At 48.3% G+C, this 27,580-nt stretch overlaps 9 protein-coding genes across 9 annotated transcripts; 5 read left to right on the top strand and 4 right to left on the bottom strand.

Moving 5' to 3' along the window:
* Nucleotides 1–30: 30 nt before the first annotated feature.
* Nucleotides 31–6,533, top strand: N7525_009068 (uncharacterized protein; the record flags this gene model as incomplete). Its single annotated transcript, XM_061214583.1, has 14 exons — nt 31–201; nt 257–500; nt 554–643; nt 695–906; nt 954–1,428; nt 1,486–1,727; nt 1,837–1,913; nt 2,761–3,607; nt 3,659–4,198; nt 4,304–4,438; nt 4,502–4,544; nt 5,162–5,906; nt 5,959–6,439; nt 6,498–6,533. 14 exons carry the CDS (start codon nt 31–33, stop codon nt 6,531–6,533), a joined length of 4,338 nt encoding a protein of 1,445 aa, XP_061069014.1.
* Nucleotides 6,534–6,986: 453 nt separating this feature from the next.
* On the top strand, nt 6,987–7,245 carry N7525_009067 (uncharacterized protein; the record flags this gene model as incomplete). Its single annotated transcript, XM_061214582.1, is given in 2 exon segments — nt 6,987–7,039; nt 7,059–7,245. 2 exon segments carry the CDS (start codon nt 6,987–6,989, stop codon nt 7,243–7,245), a joined length of 240 nt encoding a protein of 79 aa, XP_061069013.1.
* Nucleotides 7,246–7,333: 88 nt separating this feature from the next.
* Nucleotides 7,334–8,986, bottom strand: N7525_009066 (MDR family MFS transporter; the record flags this gene model as incomplete). Its single annotated transcript, XM_002563141.1, has 2 exons — nt 7,334–8,334; nt 8,389–8,986. The coding sequence occupies 2 exons, from the start codon at nt 8,984–8,986 to the stop codon at nt 7,334–7,336; spliced, it is 1,599 nt and encodes a 532-aa protein (XP_002563187.1).
* Nucleotides 8,987–9,714: 728 nt separating this feature from the next.
* Nucleotides 9,715–11,636, bottom strand: N7525_009065 (uncharacterized protein; the record flags this gene model as incomplete). Its single annotated transcript, XM_061214581.1, has 6 exons — nt 9,715–10,386; nt 10,441–10,845; nt 10,920–11,118; nt 11,176–11,305; nt 11,361–11,417; nt 11,477–11,636. The coding sequence occupies 6 exons, from the start codon at nt 11,634–11,636 to the stop codon at nt 9,715–9,717; spliced, it is 1,623 nt and encodes a 540-aa protein (XP_061069012.1).
* A 792-nt stretch (nt 11,637–12,428) lies between these two features.
* Nucleotides 12,429–13,566, bottom strand: N7525_009064 (uncharacterized protein; the record flags this gene model as incomplete). Its single annotated transcript, XM_002563139.1, has 3 exons — nt 12,429–12,558; nt 12,615–13,037; nt 13,088–13,566. The coding sequence occupies 3 exons, from the start codon at nt 13,564–13,566 to the stop codon at nt 12,429–12,431; spliced, it is 1,032 nt and encodes a 343-aa protein (XP_002563185.1).
* A 516-nt stretch (nt 13,567–14,082) lies between these two features.
* N7525_009063 (CocE/NonD family hydrolase) lies at nt 14,083–15,917 on the top strand (the record flags this gene model as incomplete). Its single annotated transcript, XM_002563138.1, has 2 exons — nt 14,083–15,051; nt 15,117–15,917. The coding sequence occupies 2 exons, from the start codon at nt 14,083–14,085 to the stop codon at nt 15,915–15,917; spliced, it is 1,770 nt and encodes a 589-aa protein (XP_002563184.1).
* Nucleotides 15,918–16,490: 573 nt separating this feature from the next.
* On the top strand, nt 16,491–18,995 carry N7525_009062 (uncharacterized protein; the record flags this gene model as incomplete). Its single annotated transcript, XM_002563137.2, has 3 exons — nt 16,491–17,189; nt 17,255–18,265; nt 18,315–18,995. 3 exons carry the CDS (start codon nt 16,491–16,493, stop codon nt 18,993–18,995), a joined length of 2,391 nt encoding a protein of 796 aa, XP_002563183.2.
* Nucleotides 18,996–19,345: 350 nt separating this feature from the next.
* Nucleotides 19,346–20,473, bottom strand: N7525_009061 (uncharacterized protein; the record flags this gene model as incomplete). The annotated part of the gene is made up of 3 exons (XM_002563136.1): nt 19,346–19,946; nt 19,995–20,210; nt 20,265–20,473. 3 exons carry the CDS (start codon nt 20,471–20,473, stop codon nt 19,346–19,348), a joined length of 1,026 nt encoding a protein of 341 aa, XP_002563182.1.
* Nucleotides 20,474–20,778: 305 nt separating this feature from the next.
* On the top strand, nt 20,779–25,670 carry N7525_009060 (uncharacterized protein; the record flags this gene model as incomplete). Its single annotated transcript, XM_002563135.2, has 18 exons — nt 20,779–21,269; nt 21,325–21,389; nt 21,442–21,455; nt 21,503–21,662; nt 21,709–21,820; nt 21,880–21,919; nt 21,965–22,144; nt 22,200–22,300; nt 22,347–22,418; nt 22,700–22,771; nt 23,004–23,148; nt 23,199–23,716; nt 23,774–24,194; nt 24,256–24,390; nt 24,436–24,563; nt 24,612–25,001; nt 25,053–25,555; nt 25,600–25,670. 18 exons carry the CDS (start codon nt 20,779–20,781, stop codon nt 25,668–25,670), a joined length of 3,618 nt encoding a protein of 1,205 aa, XP_002563181.2.
* Nucleotides 25,671–27,580: the final 1,910 nt, after the last annotated feature.

The raw sequence follows: 27,580 nt of genomic DNA, 5'->3' as shown, positions 1-27,580 counted from the left end.
TATTGATTCTTATAGAATCTCAAACTCAAAATGACTGATCCTGAAGTCTGTTCTCATGGGTGTCATCCCGAGAAGGAGACAGCAAAGAAAGAAACAAGCCTGCTGAAACCCACTGGCAGTATTGATGACGACCACGTAGGGCAGACACAAGAGTGTAGGAATGGCCAATTCCACCGTTCCTTTTCTCCTCGCCAAGTCCATGTGAGTTGTGGCCAGCATCACGGTGGACCTGTGCAAAACGTTGACCATTCCGTAGATCATTTCCCTTGGATCTAACATCGGCAGTGGTGTCTTCATCGCCACTGGAAAGGCCCTAGCAACAGGTGGCCCAGGGAATATGCTCGTTGCCTACGCTATGGTTTGCAGTTGTGTGTGGGGAGTCCTCCAGTCCCTATCTGAAATGACCATTGCATTCCCCGTTTCTGGGAATTACATAGATTTTGCGGATCGCTGGGTCGATCCCTCTCTTGCATTTGGCGCAGGCTTCGCCGAGTGGCTGGGTTCGTCACGAAAAAAAGAGTCCTCAAGAGTTATACAATGTTAACCTTTTCAGGATGGACTGCGATCGTCGCCGCTGAAGCTGGCTTTTTTGACGTGCTTGTCCAGTACTGGGCCGAGGGGTCCTTCCCTCAGGCAGCCACAAGTAAGCATGGCACTCATTGATGTGACTTGACTTGTCTAACATGCGATTCAGTCACTCTATTTCTTGCCGCCTGCCTGTTCATCTTCGTTCTCCCTAACAAGGTTTTTGCCTGGTTCGAATACGTGACATCACTCATAAAAATCGTGATTTTCCTGATCATCATTCTTTTTTCATTAGCCCTGGTTCTGGGGGCTGGACCAAATGGTTACATACACCGCGGTGAAACATGGACAACGCTCCCCCCATTTCTGAATGGCTTTTCGGTAAGTCATAGCAATGAGTCAATGCAAACCAGGGCTAATAGCAGCAGGGCTTTGCCAATTGTGCCTTACTTGCTACATGGGCCGTCGGAGATCAGGTATTTATCGGAATTATGGGCGGCGAAGCCGAGAGTCCTCGGTTCTCAATGGCCCACGCGACAAAGCTCGTCCCATTCCGCGTGAATGTTATCTATATTCTCAGTGTTGTGTTCATCACGATATTGGTCCCCTCCGACGACGACCGTCTGTTAGGAGGAAGCGGAATTGCAGCTTCGCCCTTTGTCATTGCAATCCAGGATTCTGGAATTCCTGGAATCGCATCGCTTTTGAATGCAGGCATGATGTGTGGAATTCTCGGACTTGCTGCAGAGTCTATCTATATTTCCTCGAGAGTGCTGAGGAGTATGTCTCATCAACGCCTGATCCCAGAACGGCTTGCTGGAGTGGATGATAAAGGAAGACCTCGACTAGCCTTGATGATTACATCAGTTGTTGCCGTCATCCTAGCATATATCCAACTAGCTTGTGAGTCTAAATTTGTTCCAGAAGCTCGCTTATAGTATGCACACTGACTCATCACAGCCGGTGGCTTGACCGTATTGAACTGGCTGATCTCGATCACCAGCGCTTCCTTCTTCAGCAATTGGATCATCATCGCCTTTACCAACTGGCGCTTTCATTGTGCACTCAAAGCACAGAACGACCCTCTCTTCACAGAAATATATGCCTGGAAGTCCTCGCTCTGGCCGCTTGCGCCAGCGTGGCTCATGCTGGTTTCTCTACTTTTGTTGGTCTGCTGTATTACGAGTGGTATTGTACCAGCTGTAAGTTCCCAATGCGTTTAAGCAAGAAGTCCTCAGAGTCACTGAGACTTCTGGAAACTAGCATATATTAACACCACTAAGAGAAATGCAGCTAATGGTTGGTTATTAGGGCGGCTCTGGATTCACAGCAGAGAATTTCTTCCAATACGTCATTGGACTCTTGATTATTGTCGTCTTTACAGTCGGGTATAAGATCATATTTAAAACGCCTTGGCGGGACCCAAAAACGGCTGATTGCAGAACTGGCCGGCGAACCTTGGGCAGTGAGGAGATAAGCCTGTTGGACAGTTACTACAAGCAGCCGGCGTGGAGGAGATTCCTCACTTATGTTCAGCTCTGGTGATGAAAGCGACTATATTGCTCAATGGAAACCAACGTTTAAAGTGATTTATCTTGAGGCCTTTGTCTTGGTGCTGTAACAAATACTATGTTGGTTATAAGGTGAAGTCTCTTCTTTTACGAATGGTCTGAACTGCCCGTGGATCCATGGATATCCTCCAGTTCTGTCCAATTGAATGTTTGATAATAGACCCACTACGACCCACTGTCCCATCAAAGTGCAAGTCGTTCCGGCATCGGAAACCCGCACGCGCTTAGCGGGGACCACTTACCCCAACTTTCATATTGCAAGCATCTCTCTCTTGCCTCTTCCATTTTGACATTGGACACTTATCATACAATGCCTCAGAATAAGCCGCGTCGGACTCGATCGCTTGGTGGATGCAAAACGTGTAAACGCAGACATGTAAAATGCGACCAGAACCGTCCGATTTGCCAGACATGCTCGGGGTTAGGACTAGCCTGTGAGGGATTTTCCCACGAGATGCTCTGGGTGCCGGCAAAGAAGAGCCAGACTTCCAAAAGGTCATCAAATGAGAAACGCGGTTATCTGACTAGCCTCGGAATAAGACGTCATTTATATTCTGGTATGCTGCATTTTGGCTCTTAAGGTTTGCATACGATATGATAACATGTGTAAGCCGCTGACCCACGTGTTAGAGCAGTATAGGCGGTCTATGGGAACTGCTATCAGTAAAGGCCTCATATCTGGCTCCATCGATGCTTCTTTGGAGGAAATCGACCAGCGATCGCAGGAGCCCAGCCCTCTATTCGAAAATGAGATGCGGGTTGGTCCTTTCGCTGTCCTCGATTTTACAAAACCATCCTCTTCCAGTGGCGATCATACAGGTCTTGCTCTGGGAAGGCCAATGAATCCTACCCATACACCTCTTTCAGATCATGGGATTGGAGTATCCGATTCTTCCTCATATCCTGTTGACATCCCAGGTTATGCAGACGACCTGCTACAATGGTCAGACCTCTTTGATGAAGACTGCTATGGCATGTTTTCTGACTCTTTCTACCCTGGAAATCACATTGACTTCTCTCAATTGGATGATACATATCCTGAAACAGTATTGCCAATTGAGGATGCATCACTCCAGCCCCTTCCCTTTCCGCACACACCTACCACCATCAACATACTGGGTCATGCTTCTTTTTTGCTAAAAAATTTCCAAAAGAATATTGTTCCTCAGATGACTGTTGTCCCCCTTGCTAAAAGCCCGTGGAACATTTTGAATGTACCTGCGGCATTGGTCACTTTGGGTGAATTGACGATTATGGAATCTGAAAGTGTCAGCCATGCCCGGCAAGCAAATCTTTACAGTTTGCTGGCTTGTTCTGCTGTTCACCTGGCGATGGATTCGTCCTCGGAAACAGGCTCGTTTCCGAGGAACCATTGGAAGGAAGTTTCAAAGCAAGCTTATCAAGATGCGAATACCCATTTGAAAATCTCCTTAAACGAGGAAGCTGGTGGTGCTAAAAAGGCCAAACTGAAGGATCAGTTAATGGCAGTATACGGACTCACGGAATTTGCGGTAAGCTTTAGCCCTCGCCTAGTACTGCAGCTGCAGGCTAACCAAGCTTAGATATTCTCTGGCCAATATATGGATGCACGACGTTACCTGGTCGAAGCTGAACGGCTTTTGCGCTTTAGAGCACTATCAAAACAGAGGATATCTCAGAAGCTCCGTCTTCTGATCAATGTCTACGTATGGCTTCGCCTAATCGGAGAAAGCACATACGTTCTGCATAGCTACACCCCGACAGAATCATTCATTAACAACCTCAATATGCATTGCGAAGTCCAAACACCCAATGCCGGCGAGGAACTCACAGCATACATTGCCGAGCGTGGGCGTCGGGTAGATGACTTTCTCCATCTCGAGAACTCCGAAGGCGATCTGAACATCGATGAACCAAAAGATTACAGAATGGACGTTCCTGATATTCATCTTCACGACTCACGAAAGTCCACTGGGAGTCTATGCCAGCAGGTATACGGGATGCCAGAGACAATGCTCAGTTTAGTCTCGCAGACCACTCGGCTGGCAAATGTCATGGAGACGCTGCGGAACGCACAAGCCTTAGATATTACAATTAGCAGTCATGTTTGGAAGGCTTTACGGGTACGCAGTACACGTCTTGAAGACGTGATAAGCTGTTTCAGAAACCGAGACTTGAGGCTGGACATGTGCAAAGAACGAACCTCACCTCATGAACTCATGGTACAGGCCTTGAACTCCTCTCTTGTGATATTCTTCTATAGGAGGGTGAAACAGGTCCACCCAGCGATTCTCGGTGGCCATGTTGACCACGTCATTTCCACATTGCAGATTTGGCTGGCTTTCGTGAAGGAGGGATGTCCTGTAGGTCTTGGGACTTTGTGGCCTATATTTATTTCTGGGTGTGAAGCTACCACACAAATACAGCGGTCTGCGATCTTGGATATAGTTGATCAGGCTGGGGCAAAAAGTGGGTTGATGCCTTTCCGGACCGCTAAAGACATCATGTCTAAGCAGTGGAGGTTACAGGATGAACAGCAAGTATCTAGCTTGGGTGGTCATCTCCCCACTTGGGTTGATATTTTGAGAGACCAAAAAATATGGCCCATATTTTGCTGAACGGCCGATTCAATAGCTGATCATAGCCAACTAGAATCATAATTTTCGACATGATCATACAAGGGATCTCGTAAATGTAACTCCTAAGCTTTCCTTGCTTTTTAACCAATGAACCGATCTTTTTGCGAATCTTTTGGGCAGTTCCATAGCTAAAGATGCATCCAAGATCACCGAATCCATAAGCTGTACAAAATTTCCCTCCACCTAAACACAAAGCCAAATGTTTCTAGAAGGGCGAAAAACAACAATAACCCTCCTAACTTCCACTGCAAACCTATTGAGTCAGGAGAACATCGTCAGGAGAACATCGGACGGGCTGGAGGTATTCATTGGGATCTAACCAACTGGTCAATAAATCCATTCGGATCAGGTGTGGGTCCAGTTCAAATCGTAATTAACCCAAACCGAGAGACCTCGTTGACTCCCATCTCTCACACTCCATGATGTATGGGCTGTATCACTCGACAGGTGCAAATATATTAGAATTTCTCTGCTTCTACTTGGTTCAAAATGTGGTCCCTGCCACCCTCATCATCACCACGCGGAAGTTCTCCCCCCTACGCTACCTGTGCATCCCAGGGATGATATGGATCGCCAGCCGATTCATCCGTCCCTTTGGCTCATCTGGCAGTCCCACGTGGTGCCAGTCCATAACGCAACTTGTCATTGCGACTTTACAGGCAGCAAACCTGTTATTGCTCAATCCTCTGGCCGACTCAGACATCCCGGGCAGCACAGCAACCATTCGAAACTTCGGATCAAAGTTGATCGCTGCATTTCGCTTGCTTGCTCAAACCCGCGCTGTCAATACACAATGGCAGGTGAAGAATGTACCCTCTCATCCGAGGTATTACCTCCGCCGGGGAATGCGGGTTCCGACTCGCGGTCGATTTTTGCTGCGACAGCTAGCAATTGTCGCATGGCAGTGCTTGGTACTGGATATCGTGCAAACGGTCTCGCTTCAGCAGGCTGCGGAACGTAGTCTTCAGGAGCCTGCGTCGTTGGAAATCGAATGGATTGTGCCTGTGGGACAGTGGGCTGAGCGAATAGTCACTCATCTGTCTATTTGGTTTGTAGTAAACCGTCTAATCAGTGATCTTGCTTATCGAGTACTGTCCATATTCTTCGTCGGAATCGGGTCAGACTCACCTGCAGATTGGCCGCCGGCCTTTGGGAGAATGGCCGATGCATTCACTTTGCGCAACTTTTGGGCGTAAGTAATATTTAGTTTACTAAGATGGATCATTATGTTGACACATTTTCAGGAAGTTCTGGCATCAGTTCATGCGCCAGCCTTTCACTTCTGTCAGCAACTTCATCGCACGAGATGTTTTGCGTCTTACCAGATCCTCAACACTGGAGCGATACACCAATCTTTCCATTGTCTTTCTCATATCGGCAATATTCCATGTTATCGTCGATATACTGCAAAGCATTCCGGTGGAAAGGTCTGGCTCGATGCCATTCTATTTAGCGTTTATCATCGGGATAATGCTCGAGGATGGCGTGCAAAGTCTCTGGAAACGGGTGCAAACACCAGACAACGGGCAAAGCAAGGAAAAACAACTATCAGGCAGTGTGCCGCTTTGGAGGCGAGCTGCTGGGATGGTATGGGTCATGCTATGGCTTGGGGTCACGTCGACATGGTACTTCACTCCGATGATTCAATCCACGAATGATGATATGCGGGTGATTCCTTTCAGTGTGGTGAAATATATTGGATTCCAGCCGCTCATAGGTATCACTGTGGGTAGTGGAGTTGGCATTGCAGTTGTGTTTGAAGTTGAGCTATGAGACACAATAGTATCCGCATCAGAACAAGGAGAAGTTGGGGGCCTGAAGGTGCTGTACTCCACTGTTAGTACGGCCAAGCACAGAAGAAATGATCATAGTCTGAGTGATGCTGCTCCGAGGGTTTCTTTGGTGGGGGGGGAAAGAGGAAACATCGGTCCTACCCGCCTGAGGCACCAGCGTCGACAACAATGGAAACAGATTGCTTACGTCTCCGCCAGCTCTACATGCGACAAATTATTCGATTCTACCCCAGCAAATGAAAAAAGTTTTGGTAATGACCCCAACAAGATCTCTATCTCCAGTATGTACAGGTCGTCGTACTTTTTGACTATGTACTCACTCGTTTTACTCGCTCGCAGGTCACCGCAATTGTTGATAATCTGGCCTCATGGCCCGGGGACGTCATGTTTCCGATTTCTGAAAGCCAATTTCGTTTTTCATCACCCGAAGACCATCAGACCGGCTCATCAAGGCGAGAAACACCTGCAAGATCCAACTCATGCACAGTTCCCCAATTCTGCTCCAGCTTCTGGCCTTGTTGTCCATGTCTAAGTAAGAATCGATATCACAGCCACATATGCACTGTTCAACGAGCCAACCACCCACCCATGATGGACACTGGCGACCTCGCCTACAATGTGAAACTTTCCGTCTGCTGCTGGGAGGGACAGAGAAGGATAGAGATTGGTGAATTGTCCCGGGCCAAAAAGTGCGAAGGCTCCCGACGAAAAGCGGGAATTGCCCAGCAGAAGGCATGATGATCTCGACCGGGCCAATGCATATTGTCCGGATATATGCTTCCAACACAAATCAATTTTCACGAATTTATCGACTCGAAGTTGACATCTAGGCCTTCTCTGATACATCTTTGCTTCCACGATCTCTAGCCGCTTTATGTATCGGCATCTTTTTAATGAAGAGCGATGCCAACGTCATGGCCCCACAAATTGCACAATAGAAAATCCACATCGTGCTCAGGGCCGAAGCAGAGTTCTCGACACTCAGTGTCTTCCCTATATTCTTGTCTGCTCCATCATCACTCTCTAGCGTAAGTTTTCCGCCATGCAGCGTCTTCTGAAGCAGCACGGAGCCAATCACAATAGAAATGCTACTGCAAAGACTCCTCATGAAAGATGATGCGGACATGGCGGCTGCAATATCGATCTGCTTCACATGGCTTTGCAGTGCGATCATTGGGCTTTGAAACAGCGGGCCAGCTCCTATGCTGACAATCATTTGGAATATGATTATCTTGGGCCAATCGATCCTAAAGCCAAGACTAATAAATAGGCCGGTTCCCAAGGTCATGAAGCATGTCCCAATCCAAATGGGCGTCTGATAGTCTCCTTTGCGTCTAACATACCAGCCAGTGCTCATCGTAAAAACGGAAAGCGGCACGACCAAAGCAAGGAGGCAAACACCAGAAATAATAGCGTTGAAGCCCAATACCACTTGAAAGTAAAGAGGGAGGAAATAGTCGTATGAGATAAAGACGAAGCTGTGCAGACAGAGAACAGAGATAGAGGCACAATTGGTTCGAGAGGATAATATTCGGCCTGGGATGAGTGGATTTGTCGCGAAGCGGGCTTCATACAGTGTGAAGAGCCCGAGGATAACCACGCCAAACACCAACAGGCATATCACCATGGCACTTGCCCATGGGCGTTGACCGGAAGCACCGACCTCGAGACCATATAGAAAGCATACGGTACCGCCAATTATCAACAGAGAGCCAATCCAATCAAGAGACTTCAGTCCATCCGTTATGGGTATCGTTTTCGTTTGAGATTTCAATGCGAAGAATAGCACACCGAGGGATAAGCCGTCAAAAGGAAGATTGATCAAAACTGCGAGTGGGGGTCAGTGATTAACCACAGACAACAGAGAGCAAGATGCCTTACAACACCACCTCCAACCAATAGTTTGTGTAAAGACACCACCAAGGATAGGTCCAAAGCTGCTCGAAATTGCCCAAACAATGCCTGTGAGGCCATAGTATTTGGCCCTGTCCTTTACCTCGAACATATCCCCAATAATGACTGTCACCATAATCAGACAACCGCCGCTGCCCAGTCCCTGTACAACTCGTCCGCCAATGAGCAATCCGACAGACTTTGTGAGGCCGCAGATCAAACTTCCTCCTAAAAAGGCCAAGTTCGCAAGCATGATGATGGGCTTCCGGCCGAAGATGTTCGAGAGTTGGGCCCATATGGGGACGGAAGCGGTGGTGGATAGGGTATATGCGCTTCCAATCCAGGCATACTCGGCGGTACTGGCGTTGACTTCCTTCGCGATTGTTGGAAGGGCTGTAGCCACGATCGTCACATCGAGGGCTGAAAGGAATAGAGCCAAGCATAGTGAGAACATGACGATTCGTAGGCGTAAGCGTCCCATTGTCGCCCCAGTGGGCTCGAAGATGCTAGATTGGTCATCGACTTCGACTATTTCCGTGTTCTTGTCACCTTCGGGCTCTTCATGATGAGGATCCTTGGCGTCCATGATGTCTTGCGCGAACGATGTTCCCCACACCAATTGTTAGCAGGCGTCATATATTCACCAAGTTTAGTGTTTTAGTGGTGATCTGCACTTGATTGAATTTAAACAGTTCTACAGCGCCAAAAAGAGAAAAAGAAGGCCTGGCTTACGATTGAGCACCACTTGTTGAACCGAGCCGAGCCGACTCGGTTCACCCACTTGGCCGGAGCTTCGGCTAGAACCGAGTGTCGGTTTTCCAGTGTCTCTTAGGTGAAAAGCAACTAACTAGTCAAGCTTAGATCAGGGTCCCTTAAGCGTACTTAGGACAAAAGTTCGATCTGTTTACTTGGCCATGAGCTCACTCAAATAGACAACCCCCTTGTTTCAAAGTCCGGACGCCTTTTGAACCTGTAGAAGACCAGGTGACGCTAGAACTGATTGGACCAGATAGAGCTTTAACAATATAGCAAATGAGAGCCAGCCTAGTCATTGACCATTGGGATTGCATAATGGAGCTAATAGTGGATCTTTCGAGAGAATAGGCACATGGATATGGATGGTGAAAAAACGAAACATAACTTGATTGTCCATACACTTCATAATGTCAAGAGTCTTTTGGTGAATTCATACGGCCTTATGGCCAAATTTACATAGAATCCACCAAAACAAGAAAGTGGTTCGTCATTTATCCCCTCTGTTCACTCGACCGTGGGAAAGACTTGATAAATACTGGACAACTCAAAATTAAATATTTACTCCTCATCCACGGCGAACTTACCAGTGCGCTCACGAATCTTCTTACCCCAGATAAACACAGGAACTCCAAGAAGCCCAAGCGCAGCAGTCAAACCCCCAAAGGTGCCGAATGCTCCATCATAGCCACTTCTGTCAATAAATGGGCTGATGCCATAGCTAACACCAAATGAGATGATCCCACGGAACGCACAAATAATAATCAACAGCGGGCTAGCTCGCTGCGGGTAACTGTCGAGCAAGTATGTGATGGCTACAATATTCGCCCCGACGAAGGTAAAATAGTAAGCAGCAACGGCCCAGGCATAGACAAACCAGTGGTAAGATGCTGGATTGGTGGCACCGAGTCCGTACAGTACTGCCGTGAATACACCAATAATAATGGGGAAGATGAGTGGCAGTAAACGAATCTCGGGCTCATGAATGCCGTTTCGTCTTTTGGCGAACCAGGCGATGAGCCTGTCTGAGCCGAAGCCGAAGACGGGCAAGGCTACTAGGGATGTGATTATTTGGCCACAGTTGATGTAGCTTGCGGACTTTTCCGGCCAGTGGTACGACGAGGTGAGAATGGTTCCGTAGGTGGTGCCAATGGCGATGTTGACACCCAGCGTGAGGCCATTCAATGCCATAGCCCAAAGAACATTGGGGAACAAAAGCAGTTCAAAGGTTTGCTAGGCGAAGCTTTAGTCTAGGTTAGCTCTTGTGTGGGGGTTTCACAAACTCACGATTAATGATTTCATTCCCAGGCGCCACTCAGGCGAGCCAATCCAAAGCCGAAGATCGGATCGCCAAGTACGAGCCTCGTAGGTGACAAAGTCAAGAGCAGGCCTCTCTGTCACCACTTTGTGAGTGCTTTTGGACACGTGTTCATCCGACTCTTTTCCCAAGCCTTCAGTCGAGCTATCCTCTTGAAAGGACGATCGTGGGCGGAAGTACTTCGTCTCAGGGACGAAGATGAATGCCATAACCAAGGAAAGCCCGGAAAGACAAGCACCAAGCCCATACCACCACTCAGGTGTTATAGCCCCAGCGATTGGACTGGCGAAGAGAACCAAGATAGCAGTTGCGATCGTCTGAATTGACTGCTGAACCATGAGGAACGTGCCCCTCTCATGAAGAAAAAAGATTTCCTAGAGTTACGGAGCACGGTCAGCTTTCGCACTCTGCGAGGCATAGGAGACCTAAAGTCGACTGTTGGGCTTACCTGAGTGATCATGGGAACAAGGGCCTCGCTCTGGCCAGCAACGAAGCCAACAAGCATACGCGCTCCGAGGTGCCACTCGAAGTTTGTTGCAAACGCACACAATATAGCACCAACGAGCATAATTGCAGTTGCGACGAGGAGCACAATGCGACGACCCACTGCTATGGCTATCGGCATTCCAATCAAGTTGCCGATGCCCCTAGTTATCATTAGGCGAGTTATAAAGATAAAGAGGATAAAAAGGAACTTCACTCACATAGTCAGTGTTGGGTAAGTCATGAGAGAGGTAATGTCAGCATATGTCTTGCCGGCACTTGCATATCCAGGGATGTAAAAGGCAAGTAGGCCACCAAATCCGGAAACGATGCACAACCCGATGGTCGAGACTAGGCATGTTAGTCTGCCTCTACGAAACCATGTCATCAACAGGAGAATGCTCACATAGAGATATGGCAATCAGAACCATTGTCTTCTGCCATTTTGGCATATTTAGTGGATCTGCACACCCACGGTTAAAAATTGATGTCAGAACAAAAGTGTGTGGAAAGCAAACAGACCTCGAGGGTCACTCGTCGGGGTCGGAATATATACAATCGTCCCTGCAGTGAGCTGGACAGTTCCACTCACGTTTACCTTGGACTTTGTCACACGAATCTCTTCACCATCGCCCTCAATGTCGATATTCTCAACTTGCTCAACGGAAGAGGTTTTGTCCATGGTGTTCGCACGTTGTTGTATTCAACGGCACGGGTGTAGAAAAACTGGCATATCACCAGATCTGGGTGGGAAACGGCACAGGAAAACGAGTCAACGACGTAGTGTTTATAGTGCCCTCCGAGAATGGAGGTATTAGGGCCAAGTCTGTCTCGACCTTGTTATTGAAATGAGAGTTTGCTAGTAGCGCTTGGCCCAAGCATCGTAGATGATACAATGACAATTTAGTGACTCTGATTCGATGAAGTCAATTCTCCCGGGGGAAACCTCCGCGCCCGCCCACTTGAAATTGGAAAATCCCCCGCAATTTCCTGCTTCGGACCCCGTGGGGGATGAGGGAGGAGAGCCCACCGTCCACCCGAGCCGAGCAGGCGAATACAGGATCCAAAGATTCAAGTCCCCAGTGGCCGTGAACTCTGCCCGCCGTGGTCCATTTCTGACAGACTGCGCGATGAACTGTATGTCAGTGCAGCAGTGTGAGTATTTGCTTCTGTATAGATTCTGGTAAATGGTGAAGTGTAAGGTAAACCGTTTGGTATTGGAGAACCTCGTAGAGAATCGGCGTACATAAATTGAATATTGTGCTCATAACGCAGTACAGTGTGCTTTTTCTGTAAACGAACATACGAATGCTTATGGTGTATCTTCATAGTTCTTAGTAGCTCTATAAAGACCACGAGAAATACTACAAAAACATATTTGAAGTAGCTGGGATAGGACGTTATAGACGATGACTGCATTTCCCGTTCTGAACAGAGTTTCATGTACATCTTATATGTACATCTTACACTTCTTTCAGTAAGGCTTAACACCTGCAAGCTTAAGTACCTGGTCGGTAACAATTGGTTTCTCAAATGGCTCCGTTCTGTACTTGGGGCAAACCTCTCCATTTCGCATAGGCTTTTCCTCGGCAGGACGAATATTGCTAGAGAAACATTAGTTGTTCATGTTCTAATTAGGTTCAAGGAAGGGCGGACTTACCAATGCGGCCAGTGAGTGGTGCCAGTGAAAGTCTCAAAGCATTGTGCCTTTGCTTTCAGGGCCTCTTCATCGGCAAATTTCCTTGGCGTCATGCAGATATACTGCACATGCCGAATCTGATTGCCCTCGGGCAGACAAGCATAGTGCATGGTTCGAGAATCCCAAAGGACGAAATCACCAGGCTCCATGTTGATCTTGACTAGCTCACAGCCTCTCTCTTCGAACCACTTGATGTCTCTCTCGCTGAAGAGGAACAGATCCATGTACTGCATCTCTGGGGGCGGAGCGTCTTCGTGGTCTGCGGACTCACGCTTATGCTCGAAGAACTCGTTGAATAGATTAGAAGACCCCTTCATGAGCATTAGACCTCCGTCTTTGGGGCCGTTGGGCGCATAGTTGAGGAGTCCTTGGACCGCTTGCATACTGTGTAGATCGTCAGAAAACAAATCCTCGAGTTCGAGGGCTTGACTTACCCCTTGCGCTGCGGGTTCTGGTCACAGTGAGGCCAAGGGCTCCAGTTCAAATCTGTCCGGTTGGGCAAGGAGATGTTCATCCCATCGAAAGACGAGATTAGCTCCTTGGTACCCCAGAGTCTCTCAAACGTCTCGACGACCTTAGGCTCAGTGCGGGCCTCCCAGGCCATCTTCTCATGGGTGGAGCCGTAAGCAAAGTACATGCCACCTTTGAAGCTGACAGGAAGGTGCTCAGCCGTCCAAGTGCTAGGATCCTTTTCATCGAAGCCAAGTTCGAAGTTCTTCAGCCACTGGATCTGTTTGTCGCAGTAGTACTGGGCACGCTCGGGGGAGATAACATTCTTGATCAAAACACAGCCATTCTTGTGGAACTCATCGCGCCAGTCGCCATAAATTGCGTTCTTGTCGAACGTAACTAAGTCCTTCGTCTCGAAGCGAGTGGCAACCGTGCGCTGCTTGGTCTCAGCTGTGGTGGACATGGCTATGGTTTGTTTGTTTGTTTTTCGAACTTAAAATGATTCAGGAGGATCTTGGTCTGTGGACTTGATTGAGATATCTGCGTCAAGGTTTTATGTGTTGGTCAACTGGAGTTAGGAAGCGGCCTGAACTGATTGTAACACTCGGTTCGGCTGGGTTTCGGCTCGGTTCGGCCCGTGGATCCCCCACAATTCCGTCCCGGCCAATGCTCTCCAGTGCCGGTATAGTTGATGTTTCAAAGAGCTTGGGCGGGGGAGACAAGTGGGGAGTGGGGGGATCTGCGAGATGCGCGAGATGTGCGAGCCGAGCACGTATATTCTCCCTCCGATGGATATCAGCTGAGACCCCACCTTACCGTGGTAAACGGCGCAGCTTTCTGCCGTGGTCACCTTCATGTGTATGGGGGATTTATTCGCTTTGCTCTTTTTTTCATCTCGTTACTTAACTCCGTGGAAAAAGTCTACTCCTTGCGCTTTCATTCACCCATCAACAATCTCCTGTCATAATCTATCACAACGATGCCTATTCCATACCAAGTCGCCTTCAAGCCATTGACCAAGCCCGAAGTCGGTGTCAATGGCTACGTCGAGCCTTCTCCAGGAAAATCAGAGGTGATACCCAAGGGCTCCGCACCATACAACGCCAGAAAACTTGAATCCGACGTTCGGATTGACCATGATGTCGCTATCACCGTTCGAGACGGCTGCCAACTCTACGCTGACATCTACCGACCGACAAGCGCCGAAAAAGTACCTGTGATTATATCATGGTCACCCTATGGCAAGAAATACTCCGCGCTTGAAATGATTTTCAATGTCTGCACTTGGGCTTGTTGTCTGGAGCGCGGTGATGTAAGTGGACTGGAGAAATTTGAGGGCTTGGACCCGGCTTGGTGGGTGGCGCGAGGCTACGCTATTGCCAGCGTTGATGCCCGCGGAGCTGGCAACAGCGATGGCGATACGTCCTGTATGGGGATGCAAGAAGCTGAAGATGCACACGACGTGATTGAGGGTCTCGCCAAGCTGGCATGGTGTAATGGAAGCGTCGGCATGGCGGGGAATTCATATCTCGCTATCATGCAATGGCACGCAGCCGCTCAAAACCCGCCATCACTCAAAGCTATTGCCCCTTGGGAAGGGTCTGGAGACATCTTTCGGGAGCAATTCTGTCGAGGTGGATGGTTCAACATGAGCAATTATGATCTGATCACCACGCTGGTCATCAAGGGAAATTCTGGGGTTGAGGACATTGCCGAAATGTACCGCCGGAACCCGCAATCCAGTATTTACTGGAACGACAAGCGGGTCGACATGACAAAGATCAACATCCCATGCTTCATTACCGGATCTGACTTCAGCCAAATCCACACCATGGGTGCCATTCGCGGATGGATGGAGGTCAACACGGACAAGAAGTGGATCAAATGGAGTGGTTATCAAGAGTGGTTTGAGCTTTACGCGGTCCCCGAGAGCTACCTAGAATTGAAGGTTGGAGCCCCATTCTCCCATTTGTGTGGGCTTTGCGATAAAGACAATTTATTGACCACGAGCAGGAATTCTTCGACAAATATCTCAAGGGTATTGATAACGACTGGGAAAAGACACCCAAAGTACGCTGGACAACTCTTCCATTTGGAAACAAAGATGTCACCAGCGACATTGTCCTCCCCGACTTCCCAGTACCAAACACCGATTACCGTACCCTATACCTTACCTCAGACGGTAACCTCTCTCCAGAACTTCCGAGTCAAAGTGGTACCGCTGTGCACAACTCGGAAGACCGATGGTCTGTCTCAAAGTTCAAGTATACCTTTACGCAGAAGAGCCGGCTTCTTGGCCTTCCCAAGATAGAGCTCTTCATGAGCTGTATGGAGCTGGATGACATGGTCGTATTTGTGCAGCTACGTAAGCTCAGCAAGGGAGGCAAAGAGCTCGGACAGCTACAATTCCCCTTCAATCGCGCCCCGGTCAATTCCATGGACGAAATTGCGGAGAAAGACAGAGTGAGCCTAACAATCCACCATGGCTCCATGGGCATTCTGCGCGCTTCGCAGCGGAAGATCGACTCGAACCGCTCCATTCATCCCCAGTTTCCCTTCCACCCCCATGATGAAGTCCAAAAGGTACCGAAGGGAGACGTGGTAAAATTGGAGATTGGTATCTGGGCTATGGGTGTCGACTATGAGGAGGGTGAGAGTGTTCAAGTGGATATTCTGGGCCAGTACCCAGGTTTCACTGAGGTGGCGGCTTTCTCTAAGCCTAGACCTGACCACGAGTTGAACAAGGGGGAGCACACTATCCACTTTGGTGCAGAGTTCCCTAGTCGAGTCATTCTCCCTTTCGTACCACTATAGTGCTCTCTGCTCTAGAGCTTTTTATCGGTCGCCTCTACTAGTGTTCAGGTGTAAATATATCAAACTGAATCTCGATTGCGTCACGTAGAACTTGGAATTGATCAAGGTCTAAAATTTCATCCCCAGAGTATGGGTATGGAGTAGTCAAAAGAAACACCTGTGCCGGACTAGACAGACTAGGTAGTGCATTCAAATGTCGAATCCGCTCCATTAGTTGATTGCCAATCACATGTAAAATAGTCTTGGTCACTATCAGTATGTACGGTGTACCTAGGTAAGTACTAGGTAGGTAATTGATGATGTTTACACCAGCACATGACCCGAACCGACAGACTTCGGCTCGCGTACCAAAACAAAAAACGAAATCCGGGGTAACTGCGGGGAAGACGAGGAGACGTATCGATAATACGCATGAAACACTGGCGTGGATGACCTTAGCTGGGTGTATGGTAATCTTGGTATTGTTTCTTCGGGACCACTTCCTTCCCGCTAAAAACAGAAAGTCCCCGGCTCGGTTCGTGAGCTTCGTCAGCATTTCCACTTTCTCTCTAACAATCCCGCAAGTCGTCTTCAATGCCATTGCCAAGCCATTTCGGTCCCCTCGCCCCATCAAATGACACCCCAGTATATGCCAAACAGGGACCCTCGGCAGCTAGTGGAGAGTCTACCCAAAAGAAACCGATTCGAGTGGCTCTTGCCTGTAACCAGTGTCGAAAGCGCAAGGTTCGCTGTGACGCCCATCAGCCGAAATGCCGGAACTGTAGGGTCAGGGGGGAGGTATGTGAAACGTCAGATCCCCGAAAGCCGGAAGATTGCTCTGCCGTTCGCCGCCGAGCCACCAAGCGCTGGCAGTCGAAGGTTCGACAGGAAGTGGCCCAGGCCATCCCACCAGTCCACCACTCGCCAGCCACTGTTGCTCCAGTGCCAGTTGCTCCAGATGTAGTGAGCTCCATTAATTCAGTGCTGAATCCGACCGTCCCTACCGCAGACCACCTGGTGGGGCAAGCTTCGCCGGATGTACGACGCATGTCGAGGAGCTCCGCCATACCCGGATCATCAGTAAGCTCAGATGTCGTATCAACTCGTACGAATCGAAGTGAGAGGCTAGGGGAAGATCACTTTTCATGGCAGTCCAGGGCATACCAGGAGAGCACTGCTGCTCAAGTGCAAGAATCTACACATGGACATAGTATAACTGCGCAGGGCGGTGCCCAAACACCCGTGACACCAGATGTTGGTGTCAATGCAGATGGTGCAGCGGGCAGAACTAAGGTTGGTGTTACTAAATTCGTTTCCTTTGTGTGATTTCACACCAGGTCTAACTTGGTTATGTGCAGCACCTTGGCGCCAGTAGTGTGCACTGCCTCTTCAACTTTGTCGATCTGCACCTAGCAAGGTACGGCTTTAGCCAGGCTACGCCATTATTTGAACATAGCATGTTACATACTGAGGAGTTTCCTATGCCTCTCATGCCCAAGCTACCACTTTTGCCAGATCGTCAAAGCCTGTCCACATATATGGACACCTTCTTCTCGCGATTTTGGCCCATCTACCCCGTAATCGACCCAGTCAATTTCGAAGCAGAGTTTAAAACTATTCAAGCCATACAGGCAGCCAGCCCCGAAAGCTGGCAAGAAAGAGTTACGCTAGCTCATGTACCTGCTCTTGTTTCCGCTTACGCAATTATTTCACTTGGCACGAATGAGACATCCGAAGATCTTGAGTTGGGCTTCGAATATCTAAAAGCTAGCCACAGTCTTCACGGACATTTGACTGCCATACCTTACTTGGCAAGCGTGCAATCGCTATTTCTCTTGTCTCTTGCACTGAGGGCTGCTGCGAAAGACGGTCAGGCTTGGCATATCATCGGCCATGCAGTCCGCATGGCCCAGTCTTTTGGGCTACATAAATTACATGCTCCTACTTCTGCAGAAGGCCTCACGGCTGGCCCCGAGACAGAAACCCTCTCTGAGCGTGTTTGGTGGTCTTGCTTTGCTCTAGAGAAGCTCATGCAGCTAGAGTGCGGAAGACCATCAATTCTCGACAGAAGCTATGACTCACTTTGTTTCTACTTCCCTGTCGACGAAGTGACATGTCAGGTCCTCCCGTACTTCAAAGCATGGATTTCATTGAGTAGCATCATGGGTCGAATATCGAACCGTCTATACTCGCATAGGTTTCAAGGCGGATCCGCTGAGATGCTCGGCGAAGTCATGAGACTAGACCAGGAGCTATTGGGGTGGGCAAAATCCCTGCCAGATTCGATCAAGCCTTGCAACACATCTACCGATCATACCAGAGATGAGCACAGGGTCATTTCAACATTTATTTCCCAACAGTACTATCACGTCAGTCTTCCCCAATCAAGCTCCGGGAGCAATGTTAACCAAATCGCAGGCGCAGCTCAGTGTCATGCGTTTCGCGATTATTTTCCCACAGAAAAGCATCGAGATCGAAGTGATGAAGAACAAGGACAAACTTCCAAGCCACCCTCGGCTCTTAGATGGTGCATCAATCTGCGCCAGTGCGGCAAGATCAATAGTGACACAGTCGCTTCAATTAGCTGACCTTCGCTTACGATCAACATTACTCGCAGCCCCTCCTACCTACTTGGCCGCGGTAGTCCTTGCCCTTGGTGTCCTGAGGCAGCCTAACAGCAGGCTTGTTAGGTCTGACGTTGAGCTTCTGGCCTCTGCAACTGAGTTTGTAGAGGCCTGGTATCTTCATCGTGGATTTGGGCTCGCCTTTACCCAGACATGGACTCAGCTGCGGGAACGGGTGGTTTCCATCTTTCAGCGGCATGACGGTAGCATTCAGAAACCCGCCATGGAAAGCTCAGCTGAGTATGGGGTTGAAACAATGTCGGGGCATCGCCAGCGGCCGGGCGTCACAGGATCGAATGACCATCCATTACCCTCGGGTGACCAGGTTGCACGACGTAGTCTTCAAGGTTTGGAAGCAACCGATGCGACCGACCACAGTGCCGATCTTTTTGGAAACTTTGAATTTGAAGACCTATGGAATATGACAGAATTGGACTTCAGGGCCTATGGCGAGTATTCATTCGGTGCACAATAGTGGCAATCGGAGTGTGAAGTGGGATCAACCAACCAGATATCAAGACACAGACCAAACTATGGCATAAGGATCCGCATACTCGGCATATCAGCCGGAAGGGGATGAACGGGTGTCAGGTATCAGGATCAGAGATACCGGGGATCATCACTGACGCAAAATGGCGTTGATGGACGAGGGGGAGCAGCATCCCATAAAGCCAAGACCAGCCTTTTCATTCTAGAGATGTCGGACTACACAACTATAATTGATCGAACATTGAATGCTTTATTCTGACTAGAATGCATTACAAAAACACACAAACAGCATCACGAGTATGACCTGCTTGTACTACTTCAAGCAGAACCCGCAAACTAAGCCTTGATATAAGGAATACCAGTGAGCTTAAAGGCTCTCTCACTCAAAACCGGCTCATTCAGTGGCTTGGACCGATTATGAGCATCCTCCTTCCCATCCCGTTGGGCGACATTGGACCCAGTATGTTTCGCATTCGGCCAGTGTGTAGTACCAACACGACGATCAAACGCGTCTTTCTTGCGCAGTAGGTCGTCCTGGGTTGCATCTGCAACGGGCATAAAGCAGGTATAGATGGCAAAGCGTGGCTGGTTGTTCTTCGGACTCAGGTTGTAGTGAGGTGTGCGTGAGTCCCAGAGAAGAAGATCACCAGGCTCGGCACTGAGCTTTTCCCATTTGCAGCCGTGGTCTTCGAGCCATTTCATGCCACGCTCGGTAAAGCCATACCATTCTGGTGTCCAGGCTGGAATTCTTTCTTCGTCGGCCATCTCTCTGTGGAATTGTTCGGATAGGAGGTGGCCGCCTCGGCAGACGATCAATCCGCCGTCTTCTGGGCCGTTGGGAAGCATGTTCACTAGCCCTTGCATGCAGCGGAAGCCATGCTTCTCAGGGTCCTGGTCCTGGTGTGGCCAGGGCTTGTTGGGAGCAATGTCAGTACGGCTAGCATGACATTAGCATACTGAACGATATGTGAGAAGGTCAACGTACTTGGGGAATTGGAAATTGATGGCATCAAAGGACACAATAAGATCCTCGTCGTCGTAGATCTTCTCGAAGGCACTGACAACTCCAGGCTCACTTCGAACATCCCAGACAAACTTCTCATGAGGAAGAGCGTAGTGTAGACACATGCCCTTCTCATTGATCAGGGGAAGTTTGTCTTTGTGCACAGTAGACAGATCATTTCTGTCAAATCCCAGTTCACTACATATCTTGGTCAGACTTTTTGACTAAAGACATTGCTCAAGTATAACGTACAAGCCCTCTAGCCAGGAGTACATCTCATCGGCATACTTCAAAGCCTTCTCTTTGGGAATAGCGCCTTTGACGATGGCGAAACCATCTCTGGTCAGATCATCTCGGAAATCTCCAAAATGCCTATCGGTACCATCAACACGCATGGGACCAAAGCCATGCAAGTTTGGGTTGACCTGGGTGGTCTCAACGGTGGTTGCAGTAGTAGACATGATGGGACTTGGTGATAACAGTGATTAATGAAACTCCAACATACCAGCTCCTTAAATGATTGACGGTTTTTAAGAAACCCCGTCCCACCACCACTGCCCACATGGAGTATCCAGCAAATTAACAAGCAAAATTTGAATACTTCGATTGGTTCTCGGCTAATCAACAATGGGTTGCCGCAGTGTTCGGAAAGTGGAGGTGGGGGAACGGGGGACACGGAGAAATGGGGAAATCAAAGGTGGTCTTTGGTAAAATGGTAGATAATTAGAGTGAGGTGTCTAAAGTATTCACAGTAAACATTTGAGTTATGGCGCCGTTTCGTATCGTCATCGTGGGTGGTGGTATTGCAGGCTTCACGGCTGCCATTGCCCTCCGCGGACCTAACAGACATATCACCATTCTCGAGCAGTCTACCTTGAACAAGGAGATTGGTGCTTTGATCTATTTGCAACCAAATGCATCGAGAATCGTAGAGTCCAAGTGGAATTTGAGCGAGGAACTCTTGGAGGCACGGCAAATGGTGGACGAAGGGTTCCGGATATACAACACTGAAGGACATCTGGTCAACACTATACCTTTACTGACAAAGGAAAAGTATGGGGCGGAACGCCTCTTGTTTCATCGCAGAGATCTTCATGAGACGTTGAAACGTGCAGCTGTCTCACCCACACGGGCAGGAGATCCAGCCATTGTGCGAGTTTCATCGAGAGTTGTTGACTGTGATGCTCTAAAAGGAACAGTCACTCTGGACAGCGGTGAAATAGTCGAGGGCGACTTTATTATTGGTGCAGATGGGATGTAAGATGTGAATCTCCTTGATTACGAACTGAATACTAACAAAAACGTTTTTTAGCCATAGCGTGCTTCGAAGACATGTACTTGAAGAGGCGATCAGTCCTATGCCAACCGGTTATTCTGGTGAGACTGACTTGAACAATATTTTGTGATTAATTTAGCTAATCGTCAATAGCATATCGCCTGATGGTTCGTTCCATGGCTCATCATATAAACAGCGTAGCTGATGTCTCTAGATACCGACAGAAATTCTTGAAAAGGAAGAACCTGACTTCTGCGCTAAGATCAATCCACAGGAACCTTTCACATCAATGATCGTCGCTCACGACTGTCGTCTCATTATGGGCCCCGGAAGACAAGGCGAGGTTTATGGGATTGTCGCTTTAGTACCTGATGGTATGTACGGTTAATCCTTTTGTGGCGAAGCTAACAATGAGAATAGACCAAATGACCGAGGATCCTCATGCAAAACAGTCCTGGGTTGCAGAGGGAGACCTGAAAAAGATGATGGAGACTTTTGCCGAATTTCCGTCCTGGGTCAAAAATATCTTCAAGTATCATCTCAAGGCCTCTTCCTAGCTTATTTTAGAAGCCTACTCACACTTCATAACAGGCATTCGGCCGATCTGGGACTTTGGCAACTACGGGATCTTGTAGGGTCTCCTATCAAATGCTTCGTACTACGCTAACAGGTACAGGACCCTTTGCAGACATGGCACCGCGGCCGTGTACTTATCATCGGCGACGCTGCACATGCCATGTTACCGACACAAGGCCAGGGAGCCAGTCAGGCAATCGAAGATTCTGAAGCTCTTGGAGCATTCTTTGAGGAGATCGTTGAACCACCGTCTTTAGAGATTCTTACAAAAGCACTCGAGGTAAGAAACCCACTAAAATGGCTATAGCCCGGTACTTACCAATAATAAAATGCAGGATATTTTCCAGGCACGCTATGCGCGTGCTTGTCTGATCCAGGCATATAGTCGGCAAGCAGCAAAGCCAGCAACAGCCCAGGGAAATATAGGAGTCACAATGTACGTATAAGAACGGCCATTAATTCAGCATCGTCTAACTATCTAGGAAACCGGATGAATTTATGGACTTCAACTGCGGATATCGCGGGGCCAAAGAGTGGAAACAGCTTAGAGAATAGTGAGAATATGATATATTGTTAAATGTATGAGGAAAAGGCAAACAGAGAGAAAGATGACGAGCAAGAATCCCCAAATTAGCAAATAACCCGTTATTTTCTAAGACACTGTAAAGGACAAATGCCTACATATGGACATACGTACATACCTAGGTATTTCTGGACTCACACAGCCGATATTTCCCCGCAAATGCGGAGTTGATAGCTCTAACCCGATTGGACGTTGATTTACCCATGTGGCCCCGCAAAACAATTGCGTCCCGATCATATAAACGGCCCTAAGCGGCCTCAACCTCCTCACTTCTCCCGTTATGCCTCATGTCCGACATTCCAACCCCTCGACGCTCCTCACGGGGTAAATCTGGCACCCATCACTGCCCGCACTGCGGCAAAGGGTATGAACGACCAGACCATTTGGCGCGTCATTTAGACTCCCGTGAGTGTCTCTATTACTTCGGTGAATACGTATCTGACGAAGCTTTGAGATCGCAACGAGAGAACGTACCAATGTCGGATTTGCCAGCGCGGGTTTAATCGCAGGTGAGTCTAGGCTGTTCCAGACTGGGTGGCTAAGCTTACGAAGTCAGAGATGTTCTCCAGCGACACCAAGCAGTGCACGAAAAAGATGAGAACGAGGGAAAGAAAACACGTCGTGCGCGAGAGCGAGCAACCGAGGCTTGTGACGCTTGCGCGACAGCCAAATTGAGTTGCGACAACGAAAGACCGTGTCAGGTAAGGATATTTGGCCCTTGAAAAACTTGGTCGCTTGTTAATTGTTACAGAGATGCCAATCAAAGCAGGTTGAATGCGTTGCAAAACGCCCTCGACTCAGCAATCACAATAACGCTTCATTTCCTCAATTCTCCGAGATGACCACAACACCGGACTCGAGGCTCTCAGATTTCAGTGTACCCCCTGCAACAGAGTACTCAGGCGGCCATGAAAATTATGACGCCAATTTCGCACAAGATCTTGCCTTGGATCCATTTATTCCTAGTACTGTGCCAGTATATTCTGGTCTCAACAATTTCCCGGCCTTTTTTGAGCAGGTTATGCTACCAAACGTGGAAATGGAACTCCCACAAGAAACACAGCAACCTCGTGGCGTGTTCGACTTCATGCTTGATACAGATTTCATTTTCCCTGAAGATGATCTGTTTGATACAAACTTCATGCCCGATCTTGATCGAATACTTGATACTGGACCCTCCATTTGCGGATCCGAAGATTTACAGAAACCTCAACTCGGTGATCATGAATCGGCCAGCAGGCGAGCAGCTGCGTTTCGCAAATCTTTCTGGTATGTGAAAATCTTGCTAATGAGATTAATGTAATTGCATGTTTCTAAGCTTCATAGGCTATGGGTGCCAGAGAAAAACCAGCATGCGTTCAGTGAAGAGAGAAGAATTCCTCTCCGAGATGGGGATACAATCTCACCAAACCATCGACATAGACTTCAGTCTCTCCAAATACCTGGAGAACTATCTATGCAGTCACGGGATGATATTTTTAAATTGGTTGTGCAAACAGCCGGCTCTCGGCTTTCAGTTTCCTCTTTTCCTTCTGCTGAGTATCTTGACACACTGATCAAAGTCGGTATTGGGAAGCGGACAGAGACAGATGCATGGATTCATCCATACACCTTCTATGATCAGAAGTTGAGACCTGAATTGTTGACTGGTTTAGTTGCGGCAGGATGTGTGTGCTGTGGATTAGCGTCTATCAACAAAACTGGGATCGTTTTACAGGAGATTACCAGAGTGTCACTAGCACAACTTGTACGACTTGAAGTTTTGGAAATAGATTGACTATTGGCTAACTATTCTTCTGTGCTAACAGGTCGAGGATGATAATAGTGTCTTGCGCGATCTTCAGTGGTTACAAGCCTCAATGCTGTGGTTGGATATCGGGGTCTTCTGCGGCTATCGACGAAAAATGCAAATAGCAGAAAGCTATCTACAACCACTGTGCACTGTATGTGCCTTGAAGAACAAAATATGCTCTGAGCTAACTTTACAGGCTTTTCGACGTGCTGCGGCATTTGACAGATCCACATACTCAACCGTAACGCCTTATATGGCTGGCGATGACGAACCGTCTTTGAATAATATATGGCATGAGTGGGTAAGACAAGAATCACTTAAGCGGTATGTATCGATCTTCAATCTGTCGAATTACGATGCTGACAGAACCAGGCTGGCATATCATCTATTTGGCCACGATGTGGAGGTTGCCATGGCTATGAACCGCCCGGCTCTCACTTCATATACCGAGCTAACATTACCGTTCCCTGCTGCAAGAGATCTCTGGCTTGCACCAACAGCTATTGCATGGCGAGATCTTTGGAATACAAAGTATCGTATTGTCGAAGTATCAGACTTCAGTTTACGGGACTTATTATCTGATCCGTCCTTAATGTCGCATGTCCCTATGGAGATGGACTATAATATTGCAAGAACTGCACTATTACAGGGAATGGCCAACCAGGTGTGGGAGACTCGCCAGCAGATGGTTTTGTCTCAGGGGTCAAAGCCTGACACCCGTGCTATGGCCCGACTGTGGCTACAAAGCAGACAAGATGATCTGTAGGTTTACTATGCCATGGTTTCCTGTGACTTTTATGCTAACTGGCCAAGGTATACAACCTTGAAGTCTATACCTGAGAATTCACCGGCACCTCCACCCGTCACAACGTTACTGAACGAGTTTGTAATGATGTACTTACACTTCGATATTGATGCTATCCAACGATTTGTAGGTACGCTTGGGGAGCTGGATGCCCGCCGAGCATACCCGGGCCTTCGAGACTGGAGCCATACAAAAGAAGCACGCACGGGCATTTGGCATGCCGGTCAGACTTTGCGGACTGCACGGACTGTCAAGTCCTATCAGCTACGTGGATTTGACGCTATGGCTGTCTACCATGCTGCTTTAGGTTTGTGGGTATACGGGCTTCTTCAGTGTGGAGAGTTGAAGCAGCTTGAAGCCAACACACCAGTGAATGAAACTGACTTGCCACCATGCGTGTCGCTTGATGGGCCGGAAGATATGGTGACGAAAGCGTTCTTGGGTCATGGAATTGGTCGCCCGGGTCTGACAATGACCCAAGGTGGTCCCGATGGGGATACTCCAATATTCTGTGAGCTAAGCAAGCCACGATCTGTGATGGCTGTTGCTCGGCAGGTCTTGGAAGGGAATTGCCCTTGTTCTTCTCCGGAGGACCGTCCGCCACCAATGATCCAGAACCTATGTGAACTACTAGAGGGTTTGGGGAATCTTCCATAATTAAGAAATAATAATGTACAATTTACCAGTCAACTAATCAACTAGATTAACTAGTTTCTTAAATAAATCCCATTCTCCATTTGGCGAAGTAATGTCTTGAGCCAATGAGCGAAGCCTCAACACAGTCGGAAAAGGATTCGAACCTTTGGCTCTTCCTTCATTCGATTCATGGTAGGACGGAGTCCTTCCAGGCAGCACCAGACTCGTTTTCCGGATCAATGACTCGACCCGAGTCTCTCGGTCGGCATGCTGCTCTTTTTTTCTTTGCGATGCCGATGATAGAACCGAATGGTGGATTCTGCATGAAGGTACATAGATTGTCTTCCACAAATTCAGTATTACTCTAACTATGGGAGAATTAGGGTTCGTACTAAAATTGATCGAGAACCTTGGAACGGGAACATTCTAGAAAGACGCCAAATTCCCAGCAACCAGTCAACGTCGTAGTGCGTACCATGGTACTCTTCCAAGTTTACTGCTCTTCACATGTGACATGGGACATTCCAGCTTCTCTTCAAAAGTGCATTCGGGAATCGCCCGATCTTGGTCTTAATTCGGTACCGCTAGTCAAAGTGCGATACGGGTTTGAGAGGACCTGATGTAGGAGCTCACCGTATACAACGTATAGTAGAAGGAAGGGTTTGTGTTTCCGTATCTAGATATGAATGCGGTGATCGATTGAAAAGACTCGGTCAGGAATAAGATCCGAATCCTGTTTCTTCCATCTCAACAAAACCAAGCCGTCGTTTCGAGTCAAACGATCCAACATTTCCATTAGTGATTGTTGGGGTCATCTGCCCTACCAGCGATGTGACCATGGATAGCCGGCAACTTGCAAGCGGGCTAGTAGTATGAGAGATTTATTCACCGGTGCAATTCTTTTCCAAAATCGTGTATAGTTCTTTCTAGATCGGGAGTTCCCGATTGCCGACCTTGGTAAGCTCATGTTTCAAGATGAGAATTGGGGGCCATCGGTTTGAGGATGTCTTGCTTTCAGCCCAATGCAACCCATCCCCACTTGAAGAAAACTCGGGTAGTGCTTATCGAATTATCTGGTATGGCTTCTGAAGCTTTGGGGCATTTTACCGGCAGATCTTGCCGTCAACTTGTGGATCACTGATTATCTGTGCGATCGGGGGACGAAAATAGTAACTGTTTCAAGGAGGTGTTTGATCCTGGTGGGCCGTGGATCTGAGCATTGGGCTAAGGTTCGAACATGTTTGAAAATTCGTCCTTCTGGTTTCTTATAAGGGAAAACATCCGATGCCATCCGAAGCGAAGGGGGTGTGGGGGGATATATCACCTCGGAACGAGAGGTCTGAAAAATAGGACCTCGGATGTCGGAGTTAACATTTTTCCATGTTTTGCGGTTTCAATATCAACAAACCTGCGCTGATAAGAAACCAATAGGGTATCGTAGCTATAGCTCTGCGACTATTCTCGGCCAAGTATTCCGATGGGGAGGCAATTGCAGCCAAGGAGAGAGAGGCGTTGGACTAGTTGAAGTTAACGGTTTTAGAGCTTTATATATTGAAATAGTATTCTTTGTTCTAGACTGTATTTCGTACATCGTACATCGTACTCCGTACTCGTATCAGATATCCCTGGGTGAATTATTAAGCATTGTGTCGGCGAAAGCAGAATTGTTGTTCAATGGAGAGTCAGGGGCCCCCATCGAATCAGGGACGAAAACACGTACTTTGTACATGTTTGTCCCTCGAATCCCGAAGAATCTTTCTGTCAACCTAGATCTGTTCCATAATTTGTTGATTTGGTCATTTTTCCCGAGATACTATCCGTTGCAAAGATACACTCCTGCATTAGACCGACCCTAACAGCCGGACAGCTGCAGCTAATGAGAAACTGCAGCTTGTGGTTC

The sequence above is a fragment of the Penicillium rubens genome, assembly GCF_028828025.1.
Source record: "Penicillium rubens strain IBT 27055 chromosome Unknown utg000003l_segment0_segment0, whole genome shotgun sequence".
Classification (NCBI taxonomy): domain Eukaryota; kingdom Fungi; phylum Ascomycota; class Eurotiomycetes; order Eurotiales; family Aspergillaceae; genus Penicillium; species Penicillium rubens.
Note: the sequence above shows the minus strand (reverse complement) of the source record. Positions and strands in the feature narration are given on the sequence as shown.